This window comes from Hemiscyllium ocellatum, chromosome 1, assembly GCF_020745735.1.
Source record: "Hemiscyllium ocellatum isolate sHemOce1 chromosome 1, sHemOce1.pat.X.cur, whole genome shotgun sequence".
Classification (NCBI taxonomy): domain Eukaryota; kingdom Metazoa; phylum Chordata; class Chondrichthyes; order Orectolobiformes; family Hemiscylliidae; genus Hemiscyllium; species Hemiscyllium ocellatum.
Genome location: NC_083401.1, coordinates 158,352,813 through 158,368,945, shown reverse-complemented (window position 1 = coordinate 158,368,945; position 16,133 = coordinate 158,352,813). Strand labels below are relative to the sequence as shown.

General features: G+C 41.2%; 1 protein-coding gene across 5 annotated transcripts in view; it reads right to left on the bottom strand.

Annotated features, from left to right (window-relative positions):
• The window catches only part of hhip (hedgehog interacting protein), a 157,511-nt gene that overhangs the window by 41,583 nt on the left and 99,795 nt on the right, over positions 1-16,133 (bottom strand). For all 5 annotated transcript variants that reach the window (XM_060827011.1, XM_060827010.1, XM_060827012.1 and 2 more), the window contains one exon: positions 14,442-14,523. In XM_060827011.1, coding sequence (XP_060682994.1) covers positions 14,442-14,523 — 82 coding nt within the window. The remainder of the gene's footprint in view (positions 1-14,441; positions 14,524-16,133) is intronic.

Below are 16,133 nucleotides of genomic sequence, written 5' to 3'. Positions count from 1 at the left end.
GAAAATCCTGCTAACAGAGGCAGGAGTTGTCAATATGGGTGAGAGAGAGAAGAGAAAAGAGATAGAGATAGAGAAGACTGCGAACTAGAAATATACACTGAACAGTTTTCAAATATTTTTGACACAGGGCTCAAGCTACCAGCTAATATTGTGGCTGTGCATGTATTGGCAAGTGTTCACTAGCTAGATGGAAAGCTGCCTCTTCCCCATAACACTGGTTTGCTTCAGGGAGGTCGGCTCCATCCCTTGACCATGCTTTGGCCTCAGTGACCGGCAGTAGTGCAAGTCGAGATTAATAAGTAGCGACATGTGCTGTCGGATGATCTGGATGGTGATGTAAATATTGAAAGGCATGTGATATTTAGGAAGGACAAGAATTTTGGAGTGGTTTTAGTGAAGAAAATATTAGCACAATAGAGGGGGATAACCTAAATTCAGGAAACCAGGATATAGAAGCAGTCTGGAAAGAGATGAGGAATGATAAAGACAAGAGGTAATTTGTGGGAGCTGCGTACTGGCCCCCTAGTGGTAATGACATGGTAGGACATGATTTAGAGATGCCGGTGTTGGACTGGGGTGGGGTGTACAAAGTTAAAAATCACACAACACCAGGTTATAGTATAGACTATCACCTGATGAAGGAACGTCGCTCTGAAAGCTAGTGTGCTTCCAATAAAACCTGTTGGACCATAACCTGGTGTTGTGTGATTTTTAACATGGTAGGACAGGACATGTATCATGGAAGAAATAATGGGAGCATGTCAAAAGGGTATAGTGATTATCATGGCAGATTTTAACGAGCATCCTGTTCAGAAAAATCAGGTAGGGAAGAGTAGTCAAGATGAAGAAATCAATGAATGTTTTTCGGACTTTTATTTCTAGACTAGCATGCTGTGGCACCAACCAAACAGCGAGCTATACTGGACCTGACTTTTAGCAAGGATTTAGGACATATACTGACCTCCTAGTGGAAACACCTCCTGGGTAGCACTGACCACAATATGATTGAAATTGACATACAATTTAAGGGAGAAAAGTATGGATCCAAAACTACAAATATCAATTTAAACATGAGCAATTGTGAAGGCAAGAAAGCAGAGCTCATTAAAGTGGACTAGCAATTTAGGTTAAGGGACAGAACAATAGAAATGCAGTGCCAACCATTTAAGGGAATATTACATAAAGCGCAGAATAGATACATTCCAACACTTAATGAACATTCTAAGGGACCTGTAATCTGCGGTTAACTAACCAAGTCAAAGATAGTATTAAACTCAAAGAAAAGACACATAATTGCACAAAGATAGGTGGCAGATCAGAAAATTAGACAGGATATGAAAAACAGCAAAGTATTACTAAAAGATTAATAAGGAGAGAAAAAATTAGAATACAATAGAAAGTTAGGCAAAAATATAAAAACAGATCAGAGAAGTTTTTCAGGTACTTATAGAAAAACGTTAACAAACTTAGTGTTGGTCCGATAGAAAATGATTAGAAATGGAGGATAAATAGATGACAGGGAAACTGAATAAACAGGACATAAGCATCCCGGAAATACCTGTATATCAGGAATTAAAAGGACGGAGGAAATCAAGAACATTACAATTACCATGGAAGCAGCACTGAATAAATCATTGAATCTTTGAGTTGTCAAGTCCCCAGGTCCTGATGGATTTCATCTTAGGGTCTTAAAAGAAGTAGCTAATGTTGGTTTTAATGTTCCAAAATTCACTGAATTTGGGGAAGTTTCCTTTAGATTGGAAAATTGCTAATGTAACTCCTGTATTCAAAAAGGGAACAAGGCAGATATCAGGAAAGTACAAGCTAATTAACTTAACATCAGTAATAGGGAAAATTTACGACTGATTTAAGGAGGCACTTCTTCACCCAACGGGTTGTGAATCTGTGGAATTCCCTGCCCAGTGAAGCAGCTGAGGCTTCCTCATTGAATAATGTTAAGGCAAAGTGAGATTGATTTTTGAACAGTAAAGGAATTAAGGTGAGCAGGCGAGTAAGTGAAGCTGAGTCCACAAAAAGATTAGCCATGATCTTATTGAATGGCAGAGCAGGCTCAATGGGCCAGATGGCCTACTCCTGCTCCTGGTTCTTATATTCTTATTGGGCACTTGGATAAGTTAATCAGGCAAAGCCGATATGCTTTTGTCAAAGGTAAGTTGTGTTTAACTAATTTAATGGAGTTCTTTGAAGAAGTAACTTGGACTTTTGATAAAGAGGAACCGGTAGATGTATTGTACTTAAGTTTCCAGAAAGCATTTTATAAAGTGTCACATCAAATGGTTATTGCAGAAAATAAAAGCTCAGTTGTTGGGGATAACATGTTGGCATGGATAAAAGATTGCCTGATTAACAGGAAACAGAGAGTGGGAATAAATGGGTCATTTTCAGGCTGGCAGGATGTCACAGATGATGTGCTACAGGGGTCAGTGCTGAAGCGTCAACTCTTCAGTATTTATGTAAATATTTTGGATGTAGCTAAATGTGACACAAAGATAGGTAGGAAAGTGGTTGTGAAGAGAACAAAAGGAGCCTATATGAAGGGATATAGACAAATTACGTGATTGGGCAAAGATCTGGCAAATGGTATCATACGGAATGGAGTGAACTTATCCATTTTGGCAGAAAGAAAAGAAACATATTATGTAAATGATGAGATGTTGTGGAACTTTGAGCTGCGGAGAGATTTGGGTATACTAATGCATGAACTGCATAAGTCTAGTACGCAGCTATATCACTAATGAGGAAAGCTAATCAAATGTTATTCTTTATTAAAAGGGTAATTCAATGTGAGAGTAACAAGGTTGTTTCAGTTACACAGTGCATTGGTGAAGGTACGTTTAGTGCACTTTGTACAGTATTACTCACTATACTTACAAAAGGACGTTAATGCTAGAAGCAGTTCAGAGAAAGTTTACTAGACTAATACCGGGAGTGAACTGATTACCTTATTAGCTCTGCATCCTCTGGAGTTTAGAAGTGTTAGGAGTGACTTTATGGAAACATATAAGAGCCTGAGGGCAGTTAACACGGTGGATGTAGAAAGTATGCTGCTTCTTGTGGAGAATCTCAATTTGGGGTCATGGTTTAAAAATAAATGATTGCCCATTTAAGACAAAACTGGGATAAGGTGAATTTTGATGGAATTAGACAGGAGCTTGCAGGGGTTGATTGCAATAGCTTGTTTGCAGGCTAAGGGACCTCCGGCAAGTGGGAGGCCTTTAAAAATCAGATAGCTAGAATTCAAGGTCGATATGTTTCTGTGAGGGTGAAAGGCAAGGTTGACAAGAATAGGGAACCCTGGATGACAAGAGATATTAAGGCTATGACTAGATAAAAGGAGGTATGGCTCAGGTACAGACAGCTGGGATCAAGGGAATCTCTGGATGTATATAGGGGATACAGGAGTTTATTAAAGAATGAAATCAGGAGGGCGAAAGGAAGTATGAGATAGCCTTGGCTGAGAAGATTAGGGTGAATCCAAAAGGTTGGTTAAGTATATTAAAGGAAAAAGAATAATTAGAGAGAGAATAGGACCCCTTAAGGACATGTATATGTAGAGCTGCAGGAGATGGGCGAGGTCCCAATGAATATTTCTCCTCTGTGTTTACTGTGGAGAAGGACATGAAGACTTGACCACTAACTTCCTCAAGTTCCCATACCTTGGGGACAGTCCATGTCACAGGAAATGTTAGATGTGTTAGTATGTATGAGGATGGATAAATCTCCTGGTCCTGACCAGATACATTCAAGATCACTGCAAGAGGCTAGAAAAGAAATTCCAGGGGCCCTACCTGATATTTTTGCACCATCGTTAGCCATGGGTGAGGTCCCGGAAGACTGAGGGGGGAGGGGAGGCAAATGTTGCGCCCTTATTCAAGAAGGGCTGCAAAGGAAAGCGTGGGAACTACAGGCCAGTAAGCCTAACATCTGTGGTAGGTAAGTTACTTGAGAAGATTCTGAAAGATAAGATATACATGCTTTTGGAAAGACAGGGTTTGATTAGAAATAGCTTGGCTTTGTGCTTGGGAGATCATACCTCACAAATTTGTTAGAGTTCTTTTTTGAAGTGATCAGGAAGGTTGACAAGAGCAGGGCAGTAGACATAGTCTCTTTGGATTTCAGTAAGGCCTTTGATAAGGTTCCACATGTTAGGCTCCTCTGGAAGGTTAGATTGTATGGAATCTGGGGGAGCTGGCAAATTGGATACACAATTAGCTGATGTTAGGAAGCGGAAGGTAATAGTGGAAGGATGACTGTCGGACTGGAGGCCTGTGACTAGTGGAATGCCTCGGGGGTTGATGCTGTTTGTTATCTATATCAATGATTTGGATGAGAATGTACAAGGCATGATTAGCAAGTTTGCAGATGACACTAAAATAGGTGGCATCATGGACAGTGAGGAAGGTTATCAGAAATTGCAGCAGGATTGTGATCAGCTGGAAAAGTGGGCCCAGAAATGGCAAATGGAGTTTAACATAGATAAGTGTGAGGTCTTGCATTTTGGAAAGTCGAAGCAAGGTAGGAGTTTCTTGGTGAATGATAGGCCCTTAAGGAGTGTAGTGGAACAGAGGGATCTTGGAGTTCAGGTGCATGATGCTCTGAAAGGAGAGTCACAGGTAGACTGGGCAGTGATGAAGAAGGCTTTTTACACACTGGCCTTCATCAGTCAGGGCATTGGGTATAGAAGTTGGGAAGTTGGGATGCGGTTGTACAGGATGGTGGTAAGGCTGCACTTGGAATACTGTGTTCAGCTTTGGTCACCTTGCTATGGGAAGGATGTTATTAAACTGGAAAGAGTACAGAGGAAATTTATAAGGACATTGTCAGGACTCAAGGATCTGAGTTATTGGGAGATGTTGGACAAGCTAGGGCTTTTTATTTAGAGCATTAGGAGACTGAGGGGGGGACCTTAGAGAAGTGTATAAGATGGTGAGAGGCATGGTTATGGTGAATGCAGTCAGTCTTTTTCTCAAGGTTGGGAAATCGAGGACTAGAGGGCATCAATTTAAGGTTAGAGAGGAAAGAATAAAAGCGAACCTCTATTTTACATAGAGGATGGTGCACATATGGAATGAGCTGCCAGCAGAAGTGGTTGAGGTGGGTACACTAACAACATTTAAAAGGCATTTGGACAAATACATGGATAGAAAATGTTTAGAAGGATATGGGCCAAGCGCAGGGAAATGGGGTTAGCGTGGATGGACATTTTGGTCAGTATGGACCAGTCTGGGCCAAAGGGCCTGTCTCCGTGCTGTCAGACTCTATGACCCTTTGAGCAAAAACCTTTCCCTCAGAGGGTTCAAAACGTTGAAATTCTCTTCCTCAAAATGCAGTGAATGCAAAATATTTAAATGTTTTAAGACACGGGTAGATAGATTATCAGGGATATGCAGGAATGCAAAATTGGGGTTAAAAATCAAATCCGTGTTGGCAGTTAATAATTAAGAGATCCAGAGTTATAGCGGAGCGTTTAGTCTCTGTTCACTCTATGCAACTAAGATCTGGATAATATTGCTGTTAGTACATTATGGCATAATTTTTTTTTCTAAGTTCAGAATGGGTCTCCAGCTTAACTATCCTGATTACAGAAACCCTGCCCCCAAAGCTGATTTCTTTTGCTTATGGAGAGGTTGGGCAGTTGTAGATTTTATTTCCATGGTTTGTGAGGCACTTGCACGTGTTAAAGTGTTGCTGCCTTCAAACAAACCCAGTTTTCTACACAGGAATGTTGAAAACACATCTGTGGTCTCACACTTTTCTTGAGAAGGTCTAAATTCACTGGAGTCCTTTGCAGAGATAGGAAACCTTTTGGAGAGTTACCCTCTTGGAAGTCAAGGGTGCCCTCTGGAATTGTTAAAATTAGAATCGATTGGCATCAGAAGTTGCTACATTCATCGCAACTGACAAACAGTCATGGCATTTAAATTCCTTGGAACTGTCAAGCTATAAAGGCATTTTAATCTCTTGGTCTTTAAATAAAAAAAAACATCTGCAGTTTTAAAGAAAAGATCTGCCTGCTATTTCACCCTGCCTGTTACCATAAGCCTTTCTATTCTGATGTCATAAGTCTGAGTGCAATAATTATAGGATGGTTCTGCATGTCTGATTTCACAACCTCAGTGGATGCCTGGCAACTCACAGTTTGAGTGAAAACTCCAGGTCTTGGGCATGAGGCTAAGATAACGAGTAATTGTTTTGTTTTAACAAATCAAATCGTTGATGCAATTTAAATATAGTGAGGTTCAAAAATCAGTTCTGCTTTCAAAATAATGAATTCATCAATAGACAATTAGAACTTTACTGTATTTCATCTCAGCATGGATCCTGAGCTCTGTCAGTGTGGATAATGGATGCATTGTCATGGAGGATGTAAGGGATAAGAGTGATGGCTGATGAGCGTGGTTGGAAATGAGATGACAATAAGTTGGTGTAATGGCTATAAAGGACAATTGGCTGGGTACAGTTACATTGGTTGGCATGGAGGGTGTGTGGTGCCATTGGTTAGCAAGATCATAAGAAATAGGAATAGGGGTAAACTATTTGGTTCCTTGTTCTGTTCTTCCATTCAAAAGGATGATGGCTGGTTGATTTAACATTCCCCATATCTGTATTCCTGTGTTTCCCCACTGATCAAGAATTGATTTATTTCACAAGGACTTTGGCCTCATAGCCCTTGAGTATTGGAGATGGGATGTCATGTTGCACTGTACCAGACCTTGATTAGGCCACCTTTAGAATACTGCGTTCAACTCTGGTCTCCCTGCCATAGGAAAGATGTCGTTAAACTTGAAAGGGTTCAGAAAGAATGTTGCTAGGATTGTCGGGTTTAAGCCACAGGGAGAGGCTGGATAGGCTGGGGCTTTTTCCCCTGGAACGTCGGAAACTGAAAGGTGACTTTATAAAATCATGAAGGGCATGGACAGGGTGAATAGCTAACGTTTTTTTCTCAGGATAGGGGGAATCCAAAACTAGATAGGTTTAAGGTGAGAGGGAAAAGATTTAAAAGGGACCCAAGGGGCAATTTTTCATGCAGTGGGTGGCGCATGTAGAGAACAATCTGCCAGAGGAAGTGGCATTCCTGATGAAGGACTTGTGCCCGAAACGTCGATTCTCCTGCTCCTTTGATGCGGCCTGACCTGCTGCGCTTTTCCAGCAACACATTTTTCAGCCCTGATCTCCAGCATCTGCAGTCCTCACTTTTTCCAGCACCACTCTAATCTCCAGCATCTACTATACCCACTTCAGCCAGAGGAACTAGTTGAGGCTGGTACAATTTCAACATTTAAAAAAAGAATCTGGATGAATACGTGTATTGAAAGGGTTTAGAGGGATGTGGGCCAAATGCTATCAAATGGGACTAGATCAGTTAGGATAGCTGGTCAGCATGGATGAGATGGACCAAAGGATCTGTCTTCATGTTGTATAACTCTCAAGCCTCTGAGATGAAGAAATTGCTCCTCATCACAATCTTAAATTGGCGCACCTGTATACTCAGAATATGCCCTTTGGTCCTTGACTCTCACATGAGGGGAAAACATCCTATCAGCATTTATCCTGCCAACCCATTAAAAAGCCTGTATTTTTCAATGACATCACCTTTCATTTTTCTAAACTCCAGTGAGTATAATCCCAAATCGCTTAGCCTTTGCTTATGAGACAATCCCTCCATTCCAGAGATCACTTGCGTGAACATTCTCTGACATGCCTCTAAATGAAATAATATTTCCTTAAATAAGAGGACCATGATTGCTACAGTGTTCCAGGTATGCTCTCAACACTTACAGGAAGACTTACCCTACTCTTACACTCTAAAACCCTTGAAATAAGGGTCTATAATCCATTCACCTACCCGATTACCTGTTGCAGCTGTGTGGCTTGCTTTCTGTGTTTGTGTGTGGGAGAGGGTCTGTGTGTGTGTGCACGTGTGCGTGTAGTGAGTCTGTGTGTGGGAGTATGTAGTGTGGTAGGATTTACCTGTAACATGACATGAATCCAAGATCACGGGTGAGGGGTACGGTACCCTCATGGGTACAGTCAACATGACCACAACATCAAGACATGTCAGACCATTGACATGGATACTACCATCACACGTGGGAACACCACCCACTATGTACGTGGCAGGGACTCATGTGACTGGGCCAATGTTGTCTATCTTATACAATGCAGGCAAGGAAGCCCCAAGGCATGATACATTGGCAAGGCTATGCTGACACTACAACAACAGATGAATGGATATCGCGCAATAATCAACAGACAGTAGGGTTGCCTCCTAGTGGGGGAACACTTTGGCGGTCCAGGACATTCAACCTCCGATCTTCGGGTGAGTGTCCTCCAAGACAGACTTTGAGATATGCAACAACGCAAAATCGCTGGGCAGAGGCTGATAGCTAAGTTCCGTATCGATGAGGACGGCTTCAACTGTGATCTTGGGTTCAGGTCACACTACAGGCAACCTCATTACACCGTACACTCTCACTCACACATGCGCGCACACACACTCTCTCACACACGCATGCATTCTCTCTCACACGTGCATACTCTCTTTCACACGCACACTCAGACACACTCACACAAACACACACAGATTCTTCCACACATCCTCACTCACACACACTCTCTCCCACACACTCTCTCACACACTCTTTCACTCACAAACGCACACACACTCTATCACTCACACACATGCACACACACACACTCTCTGTCACCCCCACCCATACACACAGACTAGGAGGAATTATTTCATTCATTTATTGCATTCTGTCAAAAAAAAACTGACCTCAGCTTAAAACATCGGACAGATTCGCAGTGGGACCTCACACCTAAAGTCCATGGTCTATCCTGGGATATTACCTCTAACACCTTGATAAAATCTTTAATTATCTAGTGACAAAGACTTGAAAGGAAGCTGGATTTTGCATTTTAATCAGCAGTCTACCTCCTAACTGATTAAAGGATTCAAATAGGAAAGCTAGTTTTGAAGTTGTTAACATTTTGCTCATAAATATTATGTCTTATACCTCTCTATCATACCACATCTGAGGAAAGACCTGAGCTCCGAAAGCTTATAATTTCAAATAAATCTGTTGGACTATAGCCTGGTGTTGTTGACTTTTGACCATATGCTTCTTCAGGCAGAGTGAAGTAAAGAAATCAAAGCCTACTCTCACAGAGTATATATATCTTCGTGACTATAAATAGTTGAATTTCTGAATATACACAAAGTGAAATAGGTATATTAGAAATGTGACTCATCGCCTCTCTGCCTCATGATTTTTACTTTGAAAACAGTTTTTATCAATATCTGGGTTGAGACAATTGTACATGTATTAACCACCCAATTCTAAATCATGTATTTTATGAAGTACTTTATGAAAAACTTACCACTAGAACTACATTAAAACATGCAACTAAATGCAAACCTACTGCTGGATGTAGAAAAACCTAACTGCACATTTCCATAACACACAAACTGCGCACCTGCCATTTTTATTCACACAGTTGTCAGGTTCACAGTGCAACTAGTGGGCCATGTTGGAGAGTAGGATAAGTGTGGATTTGGAGGTGGGCGAAAGAGCATCATCCTACTTTGATTCCTCAGCTTGCCACAGGGTTTAAAGACCCTAAAGACCTTAAACCTCAGCCCTCACCATTTGCATTCCCTCGATCCATAATGCCATCCCATGGCTCCTCAGATCATCTATTCCACCCCAGCAACCTTGTGTCTCCCCTATAGCCTCTTGCCCAGTCCTTGGGTTCCATGTAATTTGAATGGAAAAACAATTATGGGAAACAATGAATCTCTCATCATTTAATAAAAGGATACAGAAAACATGCATTCCGCTACTTAAACAGAAGTTGCATTATTTGTAATCCTATTAACTGTCGAGATTAGAGTGGTGCTGGAAAAGCACAGCAGGTCAGGCAGCATCCGAGGAGCAGGAAAATTGACGTTTTAGGAGTGAGGCAAGGAGAGGGGTGGGGCTAATTAACTGTGTCAACCAGAAATCGCACTGAATGAATTTTGTTAATACAGGTGCTTGAAACTGTCATTCATTCTCAGATGAACAGAAAGAACACATATTGCTCCACAAAAGCATTAGCATTCGAAACTGAGCCGTGCACTGATAATGACCAAGCCTTTCCCATCAATAATACTCTCCTGAATGGAAAGAACAGGAGGTGCTCACTTCAATTTCAAAGCAAAGTCTCTTCCAACTGATGTGAGGGAGAAAGTGGTTAGACGTTTGTAAGTATCAAAACTAATTATTTTACACCAGTTAGAGCCATTTAAGACTGAGCAGAAAACATGAAGGGACAGCTTGATAGGGCACATTGTAACATTTTTCATTGCCTTATGGTGCACTCTCCATTGAAAAAGCACTATAATACAACAGAACAAATACAGAATACTGGTTCATACAAGCATCAACTTACCCTTAAAGACTGGATCCCTATGGGCAATTGTGACACTAACAACGCAGAGAGACATAGAGTCATAAAAATGAACAGCACGGAAACAGATCTTTTGATCCAACTTGTCCATGCTGACTAGATATCCTAACCTAATCTACTCCCATTCTCAAGCACTCAATCCCTCCAAACCCTTCCTATTCATATATCCATCCAGATAACTTTTAAATGTTGTAATTGTACCAGCCTCCACCAGTTCCTCTGACAGCTCATTCTATACACACACCACACTCTGCATGAAAAAGTTGTCCCTTAGGTTCCTTTTAAATTTTTCCCCTCTCACCCTAAACCTATGCCTTCTAGTTCTGGACTCCCACAAGCCAAGCAAAAGACCTTGTCTATTTACCCTATCCAAGCCCGTCATAATTTTATAAACCTTTATAAGGTCACCCCTCAGCCTCCGACACTCCAGGGAAAACAGACCCAGCCTATTCAGCCTTTCCCTATAACTCAAATCCTCCAACCCTGGCAACATCCTTGTAAATCTTTTCTGGACACTTTCAAGCTTCACAACATCCTTCCGATAGGAAGGTGACCAGAATTACACACAATATTCCAAAGTGGCCTAACCAATGTCCTGTACAGCCACAACACAACCTTCCAACTCTTATACTCAATTATCTGTTCAATAAAGGAAAACATACCAGACACCTTCTTCACTATCCTATCTACCTGCGACTCCACTTTCAAGGAACTATTAACCTGCACTCCAAGGTCTCTTAGGGTGAAATGCAAGGTTGGTGGATGCAGTGAACGCTGGATGATGAGAAAAATTGAGGTTTTGGTTAAGAAAAAGACAGAAGCATATGTCAGATTTGGACAGCAGAGATCGAGTGAATCCTAAGCAGAGTATAAAGGTAGCAGGAGTATACTTAAGAAGGAAATCACGAAGGCAAAAATGGGGCATGAGATAACTTTGGCAAATAGGGTTAAGGAGAATCCAAAGGGATTTTATAAATATAATAAGGACAAAAGGGTAACTAGGGAGTGATTAGGGCCCCTCAAAGATCAGGAAGGCAGCCTATGGGTGGAACCACAGGAGACAGAGGAGATACTAAATGAGTATTTTACATCAGTGTTTACTGTGGAGAAGGACATAGAAGATACAGAATGTGGGAAAAAGAGATGGTGACATCCTAAAAAATGTCCATATTACAGAGGAGGAGGTGCTGGATGTCTTAAAACACATAAAAGTGGATAAATCCCAAGGACCTGATCAGGTGTGCCCTAGAATTCTGTAAGAATCTAGGGAAGTGATTGTTGGGTGTCGTGCTGAGATATTTGTATCATCGATAGTCACAGGTGATGTGCTGGAAGACTGGAGGTTGGTTAACGTGGTGCCACTATTTAAGAAAGGTGGTAAGGAAAAGCCAGGGAATTACATATCGGTGAGCCTGACATCAGTGAGGGACAGAATTTACATGGATTTGGAAAGGCAAGGAGTGATTAGGGATAGTCAACTTGGCTTTGTGCGTGGGAAATCATGTCTCACAAATTTGATTGAGTTTTTTGCAAAGTAATGAAGAGGATTGATGAAGGCAGAGCAGTGGACATGATCTATATGGACTTCAGTAAGGCGTTCGACAAGATTCCTCATGGTAGACTGATTAGCAAGGTAGGTCACATGGAAAACAGTGAGAACTAGCCATTTGGATACAGAACTGGCTTGAAGGTAGGTGACTGAGGGTAGTGGTGGAGAGTTGTTTTTCAGACTGGAGGCTGTGACCAGTCATGTGCCACAAGGATTGGTGCTGGGTCCACTACTTTTCATCATTTATGTAAATAATTTGGATGTGAACATGGGAGGTATAGTTAGTAAATTTGTTGATGACACCAAAATTGGACAACTATCTGATGAAGGAGCAGTGCTCTGAAAGCTAGTGCCTCCAAATAAACCTGTTGGAATATAACTTGGCGTTGTGGGATTTTTCACCAAAATTGGAGGTGTTGTGGACAGCAAAGAAGGTTACCTCAGAGAACAAAGAGATCTTAATCAGATGGGCCAATAGGCTGAGGAGTGGCAGATGGAGTTTAATTTAGATAAGTGTGAAGTGCTGCATTTTGGAAAGGCAAATCAGAGCAGGACATATACACTTTATGGTAAGGTCCTGGGGAATGTTGCTGAATGAAGAGACCTTGGAGTACAGGCTCATAGTTCCTTGAAAGTGGAGTCGCCGGTGATTAGGACAGTGAAGAAGGTGCTCGATATGTTTTCCTTTATTGAACAGAGCATAGAGTATAGGACTTGAGAGGTCATTTGCGGCTGTACAGGACACTGGTTAGGCCACGTTTGGAATATTGCGTGCAACACATTTACGTGAAATGCACAACCCAATTGTGACATTTGAAAGTGTAAAAACACTCCTCACGTTTCTTTCAAAATGTTCCAGAATGCTCCTACAGAAAATGGAGTGGGGATAAAGTGTGGCTATTTGGAGATCAAAATACACCTCTGCACTGGATAAAAATCTAACCCCAAATGTGTACGCAAATTCTTGAAGTCTACCATCACTGTCATCAATGTAAGGTACTAATCTTGGGGCGGATGATGGCTCAGTAATTAGCACTGCTGCCTCACAGCGCCAGGGACCCGGGTTTGGTTCTATCCTTGAATGAGTGTCTGTGTGGAGTTTGCACGTTTTCCAATATGAGTGTGGTTTTCCTCCAGGAGCTCTGGTTCCCTCCTACAATCCAAAGATGTGCAGATTAGGTGGACTGGCCATGGGACATGCAGGGTTAGATGGATAGGGTGGGTCTGGGTGAGATGCTGTTTGGTGGGTCAGTGAGACTTGATGGGCCAAACTGTAGGGATTCCACAATTCTATGAAATCTAACAGCAATGAAAGCTATACCTAATGTGGTCAATCACAAACAGTGCAAAACTGAGACCAGACATCTCCTGTTTAGATTACTTACAGTGTGGAAACAGGCCCTTTGGCCCAACAAGTCCACACCAACCCTCCAAAGAGCAACCCACCCAGGCCCATTACCCCTTCACCTAACACTACGGGCAATTTGACATGGCCAATTCAGCTAACCTGCACATTTTTGGATTGTGGGAGGAAACCGCAGCACCCGGAGGAAACCCACGCAGATATAGGGAGAAGGTGCAAACTCAACACAGACAGTCGCCTGAGTCAGGAATTGAACCCAGGTCTCTAGTGCTGTGAGGCAGCAGTGCTAACCACTGTGCCACCGTGCCACCCTTTAAACCAGTGTTGGTAAACCAATGATCTCAAAAGTACATTAAGGATGACAGGAGATAATAATGATCTACAATAAAACTATAAAAATGATGAAAATAAACTTAGCTGTTCTGAGCTGATGGTTCTAAAACATTTTAAATTAGTTAGCATGGGAGACAGGATCTCCTCAGATTGTTCAACATGCATCATATTCTATATTAGAGTGTAAATTCAAAAGTAACCTTGACATCTGGACCACTATTTTTTATGATGATCTACGTCAGTAAAAGCAATAACAACCAGATTTTATCTTCATTGTTTTATGGATTCATAACAGTAACCAATCAAACTGGCATTAATTCTGCTCTAATGACTTTTGAAACAAGCAAATTCAACAACAATGTTATAAAACAAAGATTGAATATCAGGTGCTACCAAAAACAGGAACTCCTTTTAATCCTCCCTAAATTTTCTGTAATTATGTGGTTAAAGTGAAATGCATAAACATTTCAAGGCGTGTTCTCAAATTCTGAGGCTTTCCTATGGCAGGTACAATGACATAAGCTTCACTTATGCCTAAGATTTAATGGTTAACAAAATGCAGATACTAGATGATCTTTTACTCCATAATTGAATAGCTTGATGGTGCTCTCTGTGTCATTTTCACTCATTCTTTATATCAGCTGCTAATATAATGACACCGATTGATACCATGTGGTGTATAAACTGCATATGTGGTCCATGAATACATAAGGGCTGTACCTTTTTGGGTCAATCAATTTGTAAACCTTTCCACTATGTGCTTCTGTCACACTCTTGCTGCTTGCCAAAATGTACACCTCACCTGCAAACACCAAATTAGAAAGTTTTCAAACTCATTGCCTTCAGGCAGTCTGTATGTTATTGTTTATTAATGCATTATTCATATCCATTAAGAAAGTTCATGATTATTAATTTTCTTTTCATTCAAAAGCCACTTATCTTTCTGTAATCAAAGATGTCAAATCAAGTCAACACATACACATTTTTTTACAGTGACTCAAAGTCAACTGTAGGAACATACGAGTCAACTATTTAGTCCCTTAAACCAGTTCCACCATTATATGAGATTACGGATTATCTGTGACCTAATGTCACATACCTGTTTTAGCCCAGGATAATAAAAACCCATCCTTCTTATTTAAAATTTACAACTGATCCAGCATCAATTGCTGTTGTAGAAGAGAGTTCAAACTTCCACTACTGTTTCTGTGTGTGGAATATATCCTACAGAAGAACTTAATAGTGCCACCAGAACTGGGATCTCTAACGGGTGGGCTGGCTAATCAGATGGGAGCCAAAACATCAGCTTCCAAATGGTGGTTTGAGTTTAAGAGATTAAATCAGAACTGATCTGGGATTCTTGGTTTCCAGTGACAGGAACATCTTTACAATTACAGGCCACAAATACTCACTAAATCACAATTTATCCAAATAAAATCAGAATTAAACCAACAACAAATAGGAAATGTGTGTAATCTGATTTAGAGCTTGTTAAGATGTGGTGCATTAGTTGAGGTGGCCCATTCAGATCATACGCGAGTGACTGTGTCTGGTGAACACTGAGCTAAAGGGAAAAGATCAGGAGAGGTGAGAGAGTAATCAGTTGGGGGGGGGGGGGGGGGGGGGGGGGATGGTGGTGAATGGGATACAGGATTTGATTGGAGAGGTGTGAGAGTGGTGTGGATCCCAGGACATAATACAGAATCATGAGGGACTGAATGATGGAATAAAAGATTTTTAAGTTTCGAAGATGACATCTAAATATTTTTTAAACAGACAAAGACTGCAGGAAACTAGAGCAGGGAGTGCTTGGACACAAATCACAAAAAAGCTATCATGCGAGTTCAGCAAATAACAGGGAAGGCAAATGGACTGTTGGCCATTATTTCAAAGGGAATGGAACACAAAAATAGGGAAGTCTTGGGAGACCTATACAAGGTACGGGTTAGACAAGACCTGGAATACTGTAGAGTTCTGGTTCCTTTATATATAGGAAAATACGCAGGCACTGCAGGCAGTTCAGAGAAGCTTCAGTGTGGGTTAATTCTAGATATAGGGGGACTGTCTTATGAAAAGAAGTTAAGTAGGTTTAGTCTGTATTCAATGGAGTTATGAAGAATGGTAAGAGACTTTATGGAAACTAACAAGATTGTTAGGGGGCTTAACAGGCTGGATACAGAGAAATGGTTTCCCCTGTGGGAAACTCAAACACCAGGGACAAATTCTCCCAGTAAAGGATCACCTATTTAAGACAAATCTAGAGGTGCCAGTATTAGACTGGGGTAGACAAGGTCAGAAGTCACATGACATCAGGTTGTAGTCCAAGAGGTTTATTTTAAATCACAAGCTCCTTCATCAGATGAAATCAGGTTTCGGAGCAGGACTCTGAAAGCTTGTGATTTCAAATAAACC